Below are 15,956 nucleotides of genomic sequence, written 5' to 3'. Positions count from 1 at the left end.
GTAACACTGCTATAAGAAGTATGTGTTTTGGAATGTCACTAATTTTTAGATATAAATTTTGTAATCAGCCATCTGACTAAAAACTTATTTTTGACATATGTTCACTCAAATCTCTGAAACTGACTTCTAGTCGTGTTAAGGAACTTCTTATAATTTGCTTTATCTTCTTTATTGTTGATTTTTCTTACTCAGTTCTTTATGAAATTAGTGGGATCACATTTCTGGAATAGTAATAGATGAGAGTGGTGATACTTCTCATCCGTGCCTTACTCTTGGCTTTAGAGAAAGTACTTCTGTTGTTTCACTGGACATGGATACATTTGATTTTTTTATTGAGGTGAAATCCATGAAACATAAAATTAAACATTTTAGAGTCAACAATTCAGTGGCTTTTAGTACATTCACATTGTTGTGCAACCACAACTTCTGTCTAGTCCCAGATCATTTTTATCACCCCAGAAGGAAATCCCGTGACCATTAAGCAGTCACTCCACATTCTCCTTATCCTCAGACCCTGGTAGCCCTCACTCTGCTTTCCGGCTCTATGGATGTACCTATCCTAGGCATTTCATATTAGTGGAATCATACAGGATGCAATCTTCTGTGCCTGCCTTCTTTCACTTAGTAAAATGTACTCATGGTTGTGGATTGTGCCCTGAGGTGTTCCTTCAGTGCTTAGCCAGGCTGCCTTAGCCTTCATTTCCATCTTGCATGGAGTGTGGAGGTCAGCCAGAGGAAAGCCCGGGGTCTTCCCAGGTCTCCCCTGAGCAGGCATCCTGTATTGTGCGTGTAGATGCCTTTATAAACTCCCCAGGTTACACTGGTGCTTTTGAATGAAAAGAAACTCCCTTTCCAGCTCTCCTTTCAACCTTTCAGCTGTATCTCAACTGTAATCTTTTCTCTAGGCAGCTGCAGATTGTTCGTCCTCTGTACAGTGTTTTTAAGACACTCCTGCTGCTTTTCCTTGCTGAGCTCCGAATTAGGAGGAGCAGAGAGGAGCACACTGAGTCAGCCCTTCAGGTCGACCCCAGATAGGTTCCAACACACAAACTTAATTTGTTTACAATAAGGTTTGCTTTGTTCCTTCCAGGCCAGGAATGAAGGTCCCACACTGGGCATGCTGGCTGCCATATCAACCCCCGCAGACTAGGGAGGGGGTGAAGCAAGGGCAAACAAAAATAGCACCAAGCTTTGCTACCATTTTTAAGTTGCCTTTTTATTGATTCAGTGTTCACAGTGGCTGTAAATCTTTGAGTGTTTTTCGGAATTCTGACAGGTTTCATTTTGATTTTGATGCTGACATTTCTCACCTGATGTTTTGATGTTGCTGTGGCAGGATGGGCCCTTGGAGCTGCCTCCTCTGCCATTTCCATTCAGTGGGATTTTCCATCATAAAGTTCCCTTTCTTGACCTTGTTTTTGTTTAAGATTTTATTTATTTATTTTTTAGACAGAGGTGAAGGGAGGGAGGAAAAAGAAGGAGAGAACCATCAATGTGTGGTTACCTCTTATGCGCCCCTTACTGGGGACCTGGCCTGCAACCCAGGCATGTGCCCTGACTGGGAATCGAACCAGTGACTCTTTGGTTCACAGGCTGGTGCTCAATCCACTGAGCCTTGTTTTCAACATGAAAGTTTTAGTATTGTTACTAAGTGTGTATATATATTCACCAATAATAGTTTAGGCTTAATTTTTTTCTATTTGTTTTTCTTTGGCTCACATAATGATGCAGACTCCAGCCCATTGGAGTCTGTGTGTTGTGGATGAGGTAAACAAATTCACATGAACTACTGAGTCCTGTGGAGAAAAGGGTATGGCACAGCCACTCTCTCAAGGGGAGAGCACCTTGGAGCACCTTGGCCACTCTCTCAACAGGACAGTGCCTTGACCCTTGCCTGGACAGGCTTTTATTGCTTTTCAGTTGTATTACATCACAGAAGGTTCTCATTCATTATCTTCAGATTTACATTAAGTGATTACTTATTACAGATAACCAAAAAAGAAAGAAAAAGTTACAAATGCAAGGGAATGATAAAAATGATTGATTTGGTTACATTTCGTCCTTGGGACATCTTAGCACAGGCTTAGGGAGTTGCTTCAGAGATATACATTAAACATCTGCAGTCTTAACTCAGGGTGAGGGAGTTTTAGCAAAAGCAAGTCTCATAGGAGCCTAGGTACAATGCAGGCCTGATTCCCCATGGGAAAGCCTATCTGCACACCTGGCTCCTGTGTGCCGCCTCGCATTGATCAGTTTTCTGGATCAATACTGGGCTACATTTGCCACTGCCATGCTGATCAGTTCCCTATAGATTAGTGAAAATGCTCTTTTAGGTAATTTTTGGCTTAGTACTTTTGTCTTCACACTGGGGTGTGGTTACACATGAGTTGTACTGAGACTTATGAAGAGGTAAATGAACACAGAGTTTTAAAGAAACAGATGTCCACATCCTTGCCTTTTCTATGTCTCTGTCCAAAAATCGATCTGTGTGAGAAGTTCCTGCTGCAAGAGCTTTGCATTGTGCTGGTTCTTCTTTCCCATTTCCCCTTTCACAATCACCCCACTTTGACTTCACAGAAGAAAGGCATACTGCCCACACCTTCAGAATCTTAGACTTTATTGCTCCAGAGTGTAGTAGCCTCTGGAGCTTCAAATAAAGGAACAGATGGCCTTGAAATCAGGTAAGTGACAGTGGCAGTGACAACATCTGGACCCAGAGGAAATGTACACTCAAAGTGAATCTATTTTCAACCCTGGCTGGGTAGCTCAGTTGGTTAGTGCCCCACACACCATGGTTCGATCCCCAGGCAGGACACATACCAGACTCAACCAGTGAGTGCATCAATAAGTGGAACAACAAATCGATGTTTCTCTCTCTCCCCCCCCCCTTCCTTTCTCTCTCTAAAATCAGTAAACAAAGTGAATTTACTTTTTAACACACAGGTCCTGACTTGAGAAACAAGGTCCATCACATGACCTGAGGAGGGAGGAAGTTTCAGGACCTGGATTTCGTCATTTGTGGGGATACCACTGACCAGAGACTAAGATTTCTAACCAGAAATTTCAGTTCAAGAAGAGACTAACGACACAACATCCTTGTTGCTGGCCATTTCCAAGTAACAGAAGAAAATGATTAAGGACCAGGTGACTTTTGGTTTGCTTTATTCCTTCCTTCGTTCTGTGATTGTTTTCTGGAGGATGTTAAAACACAATTGAATTAAATGGCAGAGTATAAATTAGTAAAGTAGAAATAAATTTAGCCTCTAACTTGAACATCAAGGCAAGTAGGATCAGGGATATATTGTTCCTGGGATTCACACTAAATGACTAATGTTGCAACATCATGTGACAAGAGCATCCTATAGGTTACATTAACTGTCACCTTTTGTCACATATCTCTGACAGTCCTCATGAGACAATCGTGATGAAGACAGGCTGTGCCCTGAGGTGGAGAAGAAAGCAGGCCAGGTCCACAGAGGATGTCATTACCTTATATTTCAGACACTTAGATCTAAGAACACTTTTTTTTATGGTTCTTCTTAGAGCTGATATGGTAGGCAATGTGTCCTTAACTTCAGCTTTCTCATATATGCAAAAGCAGGGCTCCTTCGAGAACAGACGACAAGAACTCAGTGGGTACAGTTCATGGGACCATAACAGGGTGACCCATGGACCCAGCCTTGCAGGGTCAGGGTTAATCTAGGAATAAAACCAAGATGACCTAAGAAAATAGAAGGACTGCATAACATTCAAAGGTCCTGTGTGACCACATGATTGAAGTGGTGTTTGAGTTCAGGTTTGGCAGTAGGCAGAGGAAAGTACTATTGTCTGCTAAGGTTGTTAGGGTCCCAGAGGGTTTCCTTTACTACACCCTCTTCTCTAAGATTGTATGCTCTGCTCTGTGTTCAAAGCCACTTCCTACTGCCTCATCTTTTATTATCTTTAAAAATTCCATCATACAACTGTGCATGGGTACATTTTTAAAATTTCAGTGATTACAAAGTACATACAGTGAAAAAGTAAGATTTCTCTTACGTTTCTTCCCTCATCCCCTAATGTAATGCAGTTTAATAAGTGGGTACTAATGTGTACTGCTTGTCACTATACCTGTATTTACATCTATGTCCATATAGGTATGGAAAGATGCATCTGTCTCAGCCCTTAGATCCTTCGATAGTGCCTTCCCACTAATGTATTTACTCTTTCATAAACTGGATTGGTATATGTTGGACCTCACTCTGGCCTCTATATTTATTATTCTGTCTTTTATGTATTTCACTACTGTGCCCTTTTACTGCATTTTGAATAATTTCTTTCTGTTAGCTACCTTCCAATTCATTATCTTTTCAGTGTATTCAATGTGCTGTGAACCTGCCTGGTTATGTGAATATAAATAATATATACATATGTGTACAGTCATGTGCCACTTAACCATGGGTATACATTCTGGGAAATATATTGTCAAGCAACTTCATTGTATAAACATCATAAAGACATTTAGACACACCAAGGTCTGTATGGTATACCACCATCATATATGTGGTCTGTCGTTGACCAAAACGTTATGTGGCGCGTGACTATATTTGTATTTTATGAAGGCTGCTATTTCTTTTGTTAGTCTGCTTAACAAACTTTAATAGTCTTTTGTTCTTTGGACATGTTCTAGAAAGATGCTTTATTCCTCCTAGTGTATAAAATATACTTATTTAATGTGTAGTGTCTTGTAATGATAGTGTCTGAATTTTCTTGTGGTTGATTCTGATAATGGCTATCAAGATGGACAGTGAATATAGGAATGGGATATGTTTTATTCACTCTGATATTACTAGTATATGTTTAATGTCTGGCAAATATGTACCTTTTAAGAAATATGTGTGTATGTGTAGCAAATGCCGTATATGTGTGTATATGTGTATATATATATGGCAAATGTTTCAAATATGTATATGGTATGTATACAATATTTGTATACAATATACATATTTGTGTATATTTGTAGATATATATACATATTTGTAGATGCACAAATATGTATATTAATATTCCTAGTTTAGCAAGAGGATTTAATGACTACTTATTTATTACCTAAATATATGATTTGTAGAATGATGATCGACTGAACGATTGCAGAATATTTTACTAGAGATTGCTTTTGAATATGGATAGATTTTTACTTCTGTAACATTGTAGATTAAAAAAATCAAAACACTGAAGTACAATATATAGATACAGCCTTTATGGTAAAAATGAGCAGAACAACTTTCTTTACATTTCTTCTATTTTAATAACTAAAGAAACAATCCTATTAAACAGGACTGTGTTATTACAGGAATTGCTGAAGTTGGAGGATGTGGCTGTGGACTTTACCTGGGAGGAGTGGCAGCTCTTGGACCCCTACCAGAAGGACCTGTACAGGGATGTGATGTTGGAGAACTACAGAAACCTGGTATCAGTGGGTGAGGACAGCTCCCCTGTGTCACTCAGTGCCCTGTTAGTGGCTTTTCTTAGCTCTGAAAGGCCTAGAGTATCTGTGATGCTCTGAAGTGGTAGTTAAGTCTCAGTCTCCTCTCTGGTCCCAGCTTAGACGGTATAATGTGCCCTTCTTCAGAGAATAGCCTTTTCTGACCTGCAAAAACCTTCCTAAAATATAAGCTTCTTTATTGGCAGACCAAAGCCCAATTTAAAGAGCTTATCTCTTCTGTCACTTTCCATGAACAGGGTATCCAGCCAGCAAGCCAGACACTCTGTCCAGATTGGAGCAAGGGGAACTATGGACTATAGAAGATGAATTCCACAGTGGAATCTGTTCAGGTGAGTGAGAGAGAACCAACAAGGAGTATGGCTGTGGAAGTCCTATTCTAGTCATTCAGAGGTGTCACAGCTGTGAGGATGTCTGAGGCCATGTAAACAGAACCTCCATAGATCTCCCATAAAAGAGCTCTTTTTCTTTTACGTGTTAATAAGAATATATCTCTTCTTAGATTTGATCCATATTTATTTCATCAAGGTTTCAATTTTTATCCTTTAGGTTTCTTCTTACAATTCTCAATCTTACCATCCCTTTTCCTCCACCTTTGTATCAGTACTTCTTCCTTCTACTTTTCTTTCTTTTTTTTTCTTAATTTTATTTATTTATTTTTAAAGACAGGGGAAGGGAGGGAGAAAGACAGGGAGAAAAACACCAGTCAGTTGCCTCTTGCACACCCCCAGCTGGGGACTGACCCACAACCCAGGCATGTGCCCTGATTGGGCTGGTGAATTTTCAGTCCATAGGCCAGTGCTCAATCCATTGAGCCATACAAGCCAGGGCCTTTGTACTTTTCTTACTCTGAGATAACACCTTCCATGCCTCTATCCAAGGAGAGATGTGTGACATTAGTACTGTCTTCTCACTACAGCACTTTCTTGCCCCTTTGGATAAGGTTATTTCCCCTTCCTAACACTCACCCCATCTTTGATTGGGGGTTAAGATTTTAACATGTAACTGTGGGAGTGACATAAACATTCAGCCTACAGTACCCGCTATTATTTATATATATCCTGGTGGTGTTGGGAAAAGCTCAGTCCTCTTCTTGTGTTTTTCCTTTACTCTCACACACTGCCACACTCATAACACTTCTCCCTAAAACAAGTAATTCTCTGGAATTCACCAGGGGGTATCCTAGAGTTTAACTCAATTCTTTTTTTTTTAATGTGTTTTTTAAGAGAAGGTAAGAGAGGGAGAAAGAGAGGGAGAGAGACATCAGGGTATGGTTGCCTCTCACATATTCCCTACTGAGGACCCAGCCCGTAGCCCAGGCATGTGCCCTGATTGGGAGTCAAACCAGCAACCCTTTGGTTTGCAAGCCAGCACTCTATCCACTGAGCAACACCAGCCAGGGCCAATTTAAATCAATTCTGACACTAGATAGCATCAGATCCTACATATTAAGGGCTCAATTCTGCAGGATTGTCCCCACTTTCACTTCAAATGCTAATTACAAGTCTAGGTTGTCACCTGTGTTTCTCACCACTATCTATAGATCAGAGGTTCCAGTGACCTCCTCCTTGGGTTCCATCAATTTGCTACAGTGGCTCACAGAAGTCAGGGAAACATTTTACTTCCTAGATCACCAGTTTATTACAAAAGGATATGACTCAAGAACAGACAGATGGGAGAGATGCAGAAGGTAGGATATGTGGGAAGGGGTGTGGAGCTTCCATGGCCTCTCCAAGTGCCACTGTTCCAGCACCTGCCTTGTTCACCAACCTGGAAGCTCCCCAAACCCCGTATCTTTGGGATTTTATGGAGGCTTCCTCACTCAGGCAAGATCCCTAATGAACTTCCTTTCCAGTTCCAGCCCCTCTCCAGAGAATGGGAAGTGGGGCTGAAAGTTCCAAACTTTTAATCGTGGTTTAGTCTTTCTGGTGACCAGCCACCATCCAGGAGACCACCCAGAGTCAACTAATTAGAATGAAAGACGCTGTTATTACCTGGGAAACTCCAAGGGATTTAAGAACTCTGTCAGGAACCAGGTCAAAAACCAAATATTAGAACAAAAGATGCTCTTTTATCACTTGGAGGGTTTTAGATCTGTGCCAGGAAGGTGTGTTTCTATATACACACTTCCTTATCTCCTCAGCTCCCTTATTCAAAGTCTTTGCCATTCCTGTTGATTTCTTAAAATTTCTTATTGTCTGCTTCCAACCCAAACCACATTACTAACCCTCATGTCTGTGTTGCTTTAATTTCCTTGTGTAATTGTTAACTCTGACTATCCTTTTAGTTTATCTTAAACAATGTTGCTGGATTCATTTTCTTAAAGCTTTCATTTTTCTTATGAGAGTCTGATGACATTAAGTCCCAATTAATCCTAGTTCTATCAGTCATGTAAGGTGGAGATTTCTCTTCTGTCAACAGCCTCCATAATATGGTATCGTCTTGCTTATACAGCTTGCTTCTCCCCCAACTCTCCAAACTCAGGGTCAACTATATTTAAAGGAACCTCTGCCATATTTTCCATACATGAGAACCTTTTCTTGGTCCATTGCTTTAAATATTTTTTGATGGTCTTAAATGTTGTTGGGTGCCTACTACACATGCTTTGAGATTATATTCTAAAAGGAGGTGACACAAAATTCATCAGAATATGTCTATATAAATATGATTCCTTGTGGTAAAAACTGCTGAGAAGACTAATCAAACTGCAAAAGGAAATAGTGTGTGAGAGGGTTAGGAGCAGCCGGGAATCTATCTTAAGCTCTTCAATCTTTGGTCATCTAAGAAAGGTAAGAAATGGGTCTTTGGTAAAATGCCAAATGGGTCTAAGAAATGGGTCTTTGGTAAAATGCCTTTAAGCAGCTCTATGAGGAGTGTGATTAGGTCCCTTAGGTGAATTATGTCCCAAAGTAGACAAAATAGCAGTTTCAAAGGCCTGAGAAGAACCTCAAGGAAGCCTGTATGAGTACAGTGGGGTGAGTTAGAGGGACAGTGGATGGAGAGAATATGGAGATAAGGGCGATATGGTGGTAGCTAGGTTTTGGAGTAGACAGGTCATGTAGTACCTTCCAAGGACATTTCAGGAAGTTGATTTTTTTTTTAAATAATGAGATGAGAAAACATTGAGAGATCTCAGTAGAGAGGTTATACTATGTAATTTATATTTTAAATGATCCCTGTGGCTACTTTGTAGATGGTTGCAGGCACAGGTTGAGCCTGAAATCCAGTTGGGAGCCTGTTTGCTATAGTACAAGACAAAACACTTGTCTCAGCCTGGGTACAAAGGGTGAGATGTGGTCAGCATCTGAATATATTTAAAAGGAGGGCAGAGCCTTGGCCTGGTAACTCAGTTAGAGCACTGTTCAGATACATCAAGGTTGCAGGTTCAGTCCCTGGTCGGGCACATGTAATCAGTGAATGAATTGCATAAATAAGAGGAACAACAAATCAATGTTTTTCTCCCTTCTCTCTCTAAAAATAAATAAATTAAATAAATAAATAAATAAATAAATAAATAAATAAAAGGAGGGTAGAAGTGATTTCCTAAATGAAGTAGATAAAAGGATGTGAGAAAAAAAATACAAATGAAGGATGGTGCTAAGGTTTTGAGCATGAATCCCAGGAGGAGTGGAGTTGCCATGCTCAAGATGTAGATGAAATGTGTAGAGGAGATGTGGGTTGGACATTGTAATTTAGATATACTTGTTCACATCCAGGTGGAGCACTATGCTACATTTGGATATATCTGAGTTCAGGGAGAGTTTAGCACCAGAGGTAGAAATACGGACTGAATGAAGTCTCCTATGGTGTGAGTACAGAGTAAGCAGAATCTTGGGCAGGTAGCCATCAGAAAGAATATTTGTTGAATGCATAGTTTCTTAATTCATGTCCCAGGACCTCTTCTTTTGAGAGTGTGTTTTGTTAGCTTGGGGATGACAGCCTGGGCTAGTGTATATATAATGCTGAAAGTGGACCCTCTTGAGCCTAGTTGGGGAACCACATCTGTAATATATGCTAGAAGAGATTTAATTGAGTGAGAAATAAAGCAGGACATTTTGGGAGTAAGATTTTAGTAACAAATAGAGGAGATCTCTGCATGTAATAGACATTCAGCTTTTGCTACAATTGAGGGCTGTGTGAAGTTAGTTGTCAATATGAACAATAAAGATAAGGAATATTTAGAAATTTAGGGGAAACGGTGTATAGTGACATAGAACAGGGGAATGATGGTATGATATACAGGAGGCATTTCTGGGACTCAGACAAAGATGAAGGTTCAAGAATGAAGCTGTTAAGTTGGAAATGTGCACTGTCAAAAGATTGGCCCAAAGCCTGCTGTGTGAAGGCCAGTTTTAGAGGTATTTTAGGAGAAACAGTGTGAACATAGATAAATGGGGTAATTTTTGCTAATGTAACTTTTAATTCCAGACTAACTATTGTGGATTTTGTTAGTGATTGAGATAGAATGGCCAGGTTTGGGAGTTTGATTTATGTTATCATTAGATACATAGTCTTAATTTTTACCTCAGTGACAACAATGTAATTATAAGAAACTACACCTAGTAGTTCTATAAAAGGAAGAAAAATGGAAGGTTAAACTGCCAAGGGTCTTGGTTCAGACAGAATTGTGATCCTTTAGGACCCCTTAAATGATGGAAACCCAGATGTTTGTGGAATTTGAAAGAAGATGCAGTTAGCGGCAAGATGGTAGGTTTGGGGATCATGACATCAGATACAGATTTAGGGATCATTAAATTGAAATGGGAACAGTTTAAATATTGCATATGAAGAATTGCAAAGTGTGACCAGAAAAGGTGAGTTTCCTAGTGTGATATTGTGATAAAAGAAATATATATTTGGTTCCTGGCACAAAACCCTAATAGTTTCCCAAGTGTGGAAATGCTTATTTCCCTTAACAGTATAAACAGTATTTAGTGCTCCTCCATGGACTTTTTAATACCCAAACTCTTAATGTTACACTAACTATAAACTTGATCCCATGATTTCATCTTTCAGTCTGCACATTTTTTCAAACATGATCTCATCCAGTCTTCTGTCTTGCATAATATTTATATACTAATGGTTTCCATATTGCTATTTCCAGTTAAAATCCTCCTCAAGATTTCTATAACCAGTTGAGTTTCTTATGTCTGTATTGGATATCTAAAAGCCACTTGAAGGTCAATATGCTTTGAAATGCACACTTGATTTCCCCACATTGAGAACTTCCATAATATTCCCTTTCTCATAAAAACACACTACCTACCTGTTCAGTGGCCCAAGTCAAATAATTAGCAATAATACCCGATTTCTCATGCTTATTGATTGCCCCATATTGAAGCCATGAGAGAGCCTCATCTTTTTCCTGTCTCTAGATTATATCCCAATTTCTTCCACCTTGCTCTCCATTGTTCCTTCAAACCACTTTCCACAATTTGTGCCTGCCTTCTTTATCATTGCTTTCTTGTTCAGTTTTTCCTGACCAGAATGTATGCTCAGTGAAAATAAGGAAGGTTTCTATATGCTCATGTCCAGCACAAAGCATGGTACATAGTCGTCATTTAATAAGGATTTATGGATGTATGACTGCGTCCCACATAATTTTGAAACAAATATCTATCTTCTGTGCTTGAGTGCTAATAAGAACTTGACTTTATTTTACTATCTCAGCATGCTTTATGAGGTCACATTTTGAAAGCAACCAAATGTGTATGTACTCATTTTGAATGAACTAACCTTGTCTACAATGACTGTTTTCAGCCCTGGCTGGCGTAGCTCAGTGGATTGAGCGCGGGCTGGGAACCAAAGTGTCCCAGGTTTGATTCCCAGCCAGGGTACATGCCTGGGTTGCAGGCCATAACCCCCAGCAACCGCACATTGAAGATTCTCTCTCTCTCTCTCTCTCTCTCTCCCTCCCTTCCTTCTCTAAAAATAAATAAATAAAATCTTTAAAAAATGACTGTTTTCACCTTTTATTTTCTTTGTTTATATTATTGTGTTTTACCCTTGTCTAAGTGATAACAAGCATATTTACTTGGAGTGTCTTTAATCTGAGATCACAATGTTATCAATGAAGTGTTAGACCACACTGAGCTGTTGGTGAAATAGTTTTATTTTATACTAAGCTCCTTGAAGGATTAATTTTTCTCTTCTTTCCTAGAAATCAAGAAAAATGATGGCCACCTACAGGGGCACTTCCAAAATCAAAGATGTCTAAAGAGAACAGAACAGTGCTGTGAACATAATACATTCAGACACATTGTTCATTGGAGTAAAAATAAATTTCCTTTAAGGCAAAATCATGATATATTTCACTTACATGGGAAGGCACTGAAATCAAATGTAAGTTTGACCAACCAGAATGGAAACTGTGAAGTGAAGAACCCAGTTGAGAATAATGGAGATGCAAAATCCTTCCTCTGTGCAAAAGACGAGCAATGTTGTATTGAAATAAAATTCTCTGAACATGGAAATTCTATAAACACCAACTCACAATTCATTAAGCATCAAAGGCCTCAAAAGATCAATAAACCCCATATATGCAGTGAATGTGGGAAAGATTTTATCAAGAAGTCTCGCCTCATTGATCACCAGAGAGTTCATACAGGAGAGAAGCCTCATGGGTGTGGTGTATGTGGGAAAGCCTTCTCTAGGAAGTCCAGGCTCACTGAACATCAGAAAACTCATATAGGAGAGAAACGCTATAAGTGCACTGAATGTGACAAAGCCTTCCCCAAGAAGTCACGGCTACTTGCTCATCAGAAAACTCACACAGGAGAGAAACCCTATGTATGTGACGAATGTGGAAAAGGCTTCATCAAGAAGTCTCGGCTCATTAATCATCAGAGAGTTCATACAGGAGAGAAGCCTCATGGATGCAGTCTGTGTGACAAAGCCTTCTCCAGAAAGTCCAGGCTCATTGAACATCAGAGAACTCACACAGGAGAAAAACCTTATGAATGCACAGAATGTGACAAAACCTTCCGCTGGAAATCACAGCTCAATGCCCATCAGAAAACTCACACAGGAGAGAAATCATATATATGCAGTGACTGTGGAAAAGGCTTCATTCAGAAGGGCAATCTCATTGTACATCGGCGAATTCACACTGGGGAGAAACCCTATATATGCAATGAATGTGGCAAAGGCTTCATCCAGAAAGGCAATCTCCTAATACATCAACGGACTCACACTGGTGAGAAACCCTATGTATGCACTGAGTGTGGAAAAGGCTTCAGCCAGAAAACTTGCCTCATATCCCATCAGAGATTTCACACTGGAAAGACTCCCTTTGTGTGTGCTGAATGTGGAAAATCCTGTTCACACAAGTCAGGTCTCATTAACCATCAGAGAATTCACACAGGGGAGAAACCATACACATGCAGTGACTGTGGGAAAGCTTTTAGAGATAAGTCGTGTCTCAATAGACATCGAAGAACTCATACAGGAGAGAGACCCTATGGGTGCTCTGATTGTGGGAAAGCCTTCTCCCACCTGTCATGTCTTGTGTATCATAAGGGAATGCTGCACGCAAGAGAGAAATGTGTAGGTTCAGTCAAGTTGGGAGACCCTTTTTCAAAGAATCAGAGATCATCACATTCAAGTGAAATCATACAGGAGAAAACCCCTGTTGATACAGTGACTGTGCACATGCCTCCTGTGGCAGCTCAGATGTCCTTACACATCAATGGGTTCATAGTAAATAGGAACATGGCCACTGTGGGACAGTCAGCTGCCAGAGACGTACCCTCAGCAGAACACAGAACTGGCACAGGGAAACCTTATGAATGCAGTGAATATGGTAGTACCTTGGGTGACCAATTATGTCATATTTTATATCACAAAAAGCACACAGGAGTACACTGTGATGCAATCAAAGTGGGAGACCCTTGAATAAAACCTTCTAGCATTATATGACTAACAAGTTTGTAGTGAGACAAGTTTGCATACAGCAACTGGAAGAGTTTTTCATAGAATGATAGACTCTATTAGTGCTGTTTCATGTTACATGCCATGAGTGAGCTCATAGTTGATAGAAATATAATGACTGTGTAAAATCATTTTCCAGAAATAAGACTTCAGTAGGTGGCAGAGAGTTCACACAGGAGAGAAATTGCTAGCCCATTGAAAGCATTGATGTGGCATGGTTGTCGGTGGTACATTCTGCTTCATCCATTGGCAGAGGAAACCCTAGAAATAACACTCTGGACACACTTAACTATGGAACATCTTCAGCAAAATATAAGAAAATGCACAAAGCAAATAAGGCCTGTGAGGATGAAGAAGACTTCAGGGGTTTGTGTCACAATTTTAACATAATTCTACATTAGATAATAGATATAGTGAGCATTTTAAGACACTATACTGCTCCTAAATTGAATCAGACTCCTAGTTGACATGTCAAGACTGCTTCATTAAAGGAGGTTGTCTGTGTTGCACACCATTGATTAAAGTTACAACACAGCGCACACTCCCCCGTTGGGGGTCATGAATCTTTTTTCCCATGTAGGAACATTATGTGATTAGCTCTTGCATTTCTTTGGTTCTAAATGTATTCACATTGTATTTTAGGTGACTGTAGTCCTTCAAAAGGAATCTGGATACATTTAATTCTATAGTGTAACAACATGTTTGGGTATGTTAACTTTATACATATCACCTGGGGAACATAGTTCAAAACTCATGAATAACCTATCAGCCAAGCTTTCACCCAAGATGATAGTTCCCATCCTGCATGCACACCACTCAGAAAAAAACTTTAACAACTATTTCCTTTAACTTGGTACTGTTTTAGGACCTATAGGTGATGACAGTGATGAGCAAAACAAAATGTCCTTGCTATCTTTGAGCTAGCAATTTTTTTAAGAGTAAATTTTTAAAATTTTTAGATAGAGGGGAAGGAGAAAGAGGGAGAGAAACATGGATGTGTGAGATACTGGCCTCTCATATTCACAAGTTGACACTCAACCCACCTAGCTACACCAGTCAGAGCTGAGCTAGCAGTTTTTTTAAAGGTAGATTTTATGCATATAGCAATTTTATCCTCCAGCAAATGTAATCAGAGGATGTATACATATGTTAGTTGAAAGGGACATACAGTAAAAGAACAAAATATCCTGATAATTTCCAGTTCAAGGGGTATGTTATTTGAATGGAGGGAAAGGATTCACTTAATTTTACATACATAAAATAGGGTATGAATACTTCTTAAAATTATTCATGTCTTCTCCCCAGGTTATAAATTCCTTGAATAGTTTATAAGTAATTGTATATTCCCCAGCACATAGCAAAAGAGAAGTGAATTATATGTAGAATTGAAAGATGGATGAAGCCAAATGAATGAGCTAATGCACTAATCAATCAAAATTACTTTCATCACTGAAGGAATAGAGCTACTGGAAAGAAATTGTAAGGGTCAATATTTTTTTCCTCTTTTTTCCTTTAAAATATTATTTTTGCTTTTTAATTTTTTATAAGGATCAGTATGATAAGAAACTTCTTAAAAATCCTAACAAAAGGCTCCTGTCAGAATATAGAAGGGGCAGATCAGAGGAGGAATAGACTCTGGAGAAAAAGCCCAATTAATGGAAAAAAATCACTCTAAAAATTGAGAACAGAAGAAGAGACCCTTTGGATGTCTTGTAGATGAACCCTCATATTCATTCCCAGGTCTATAACCTTTTAGAGTTGCCACAATTTAAAAGATTCCCCACTCCTCTGACATGATAAATTGAGACAAATCATTATCACTCCTCTTCTGGGAATGGGGCCTTTGTCCTCTCTTCTATACTCAGGGTTCTTTCCCTTGAACTAATAAAGATATCCACCTTAAAAAACAAATAAACAACAACAAAAAAACCAGTCTTAGAAAAAAAAGTAGAAATTTGCTATGAAGTGGCTGTCTCATGATTGAATTCCAAACTCCAGGTCTTTGAGTGATTTGCTGCAACAAAATTTTTTGAGCTGCACTGTGCCAGGCACTGTTGTAGACATCAGACACACTGGTGAACAAAAGATGCAAAAAAAAAAAGTCCTCTAATAGTATGCATTCAGAACAGGTGCTCTTCAGTAAACAATCAGAAGCAGATTCTTCAGCTCAGATTTTGGATCCTCTTCATGTCTTGTCTTGAAAATCTGCACTTCCTATCATGGCAGTCAGCGTTTTTCTCACTGAAGTTGTCAGGGTCCTGGAATGGGCTTCCCAGGACTGCCCTGAACCCTGAGAACCAGATGCTGAAATCACCTTTCAGAGGCTGGCATTCCAGGTAAATGAAAAATGTTCATGGGCCTGCTTGTGTGGCTTAGTTGGTTGGAGTGTTGTCCCATACACTGAAAGGTTGTGGGTTTGATCCCCAGTTGGGGTATGTATGGGAGACAACAGATTGATGTTTCTCACATCAGTGCTTTTCTCCTCCCTTCCCTCCTCCCCTCCTTTCCTCTCTAAAATCAGTAAACATATCCACAGGTGAGAATTTAA

The 15,956-nt window shown here is 39.5% G+C and overlaps 1 protein-coding gene across 3 annotated transcripts in view; it reads left to right on the top strand.

Moving 5' to 3' along the window:
* LOC123824175 (zinc finger protein 432-like) overlaps positions 1-15,956 on the top strand; it is a 45,696-nt gene that overhangs the window by 3,006 nt on the left and 26,734 nt on the right. The window contains exons 2-5 of one of the 3 annotated variants that reach the window (XR_006786665.1): positions 2,944-3,144; positions 5,330-5,456; positions 5,719-5,811; positions 11,640-15,744. Coding sequence is in view for 1 of the 3 variants with exons in the window: in XM_045847292.1 (XP_045703248.1) it covers positions 3,130-3,144; positions 5,330-5,456; positions 5,719-5,811; positions 11,640-12,985 (1,581 nt within the window). In the remaining 2 variants the exon portion in view is untranslated. Of the gene's footprint in view, positions 1-2,943; positions 3,145-5,329; positions 5,457-5,718; positions 5,812-11,639; positions 15,745-15,956 lie in introns of those variants that run through there. The other 2 variants (XM_045847292.1, XM_045847291.1) reach the window with 2 other exon arrangements.

Source organism: Phyllostomus hastatus, unplaced genomic scaffold (assembly GCF_019186645.2).
Source record: "Phyllostomus hastatus isolate PE091 unplaced genomic scaffold, TTU_PhHast_1.1 phas_contig_549, whole genome shotgun sequence".
Taxonomy (NCBI): Eukaryota; Metazoa; Chordata; class Mammalia; order Chiroptera; family Phyllostomidae; genus Phyllostomus; species Phyllostomus hastatus.
The sequence above is the reverse complement of the archived record's forward strand: the minus strand, read 5'-3'. Positions and strand labels throughout refer to the sequence as shown.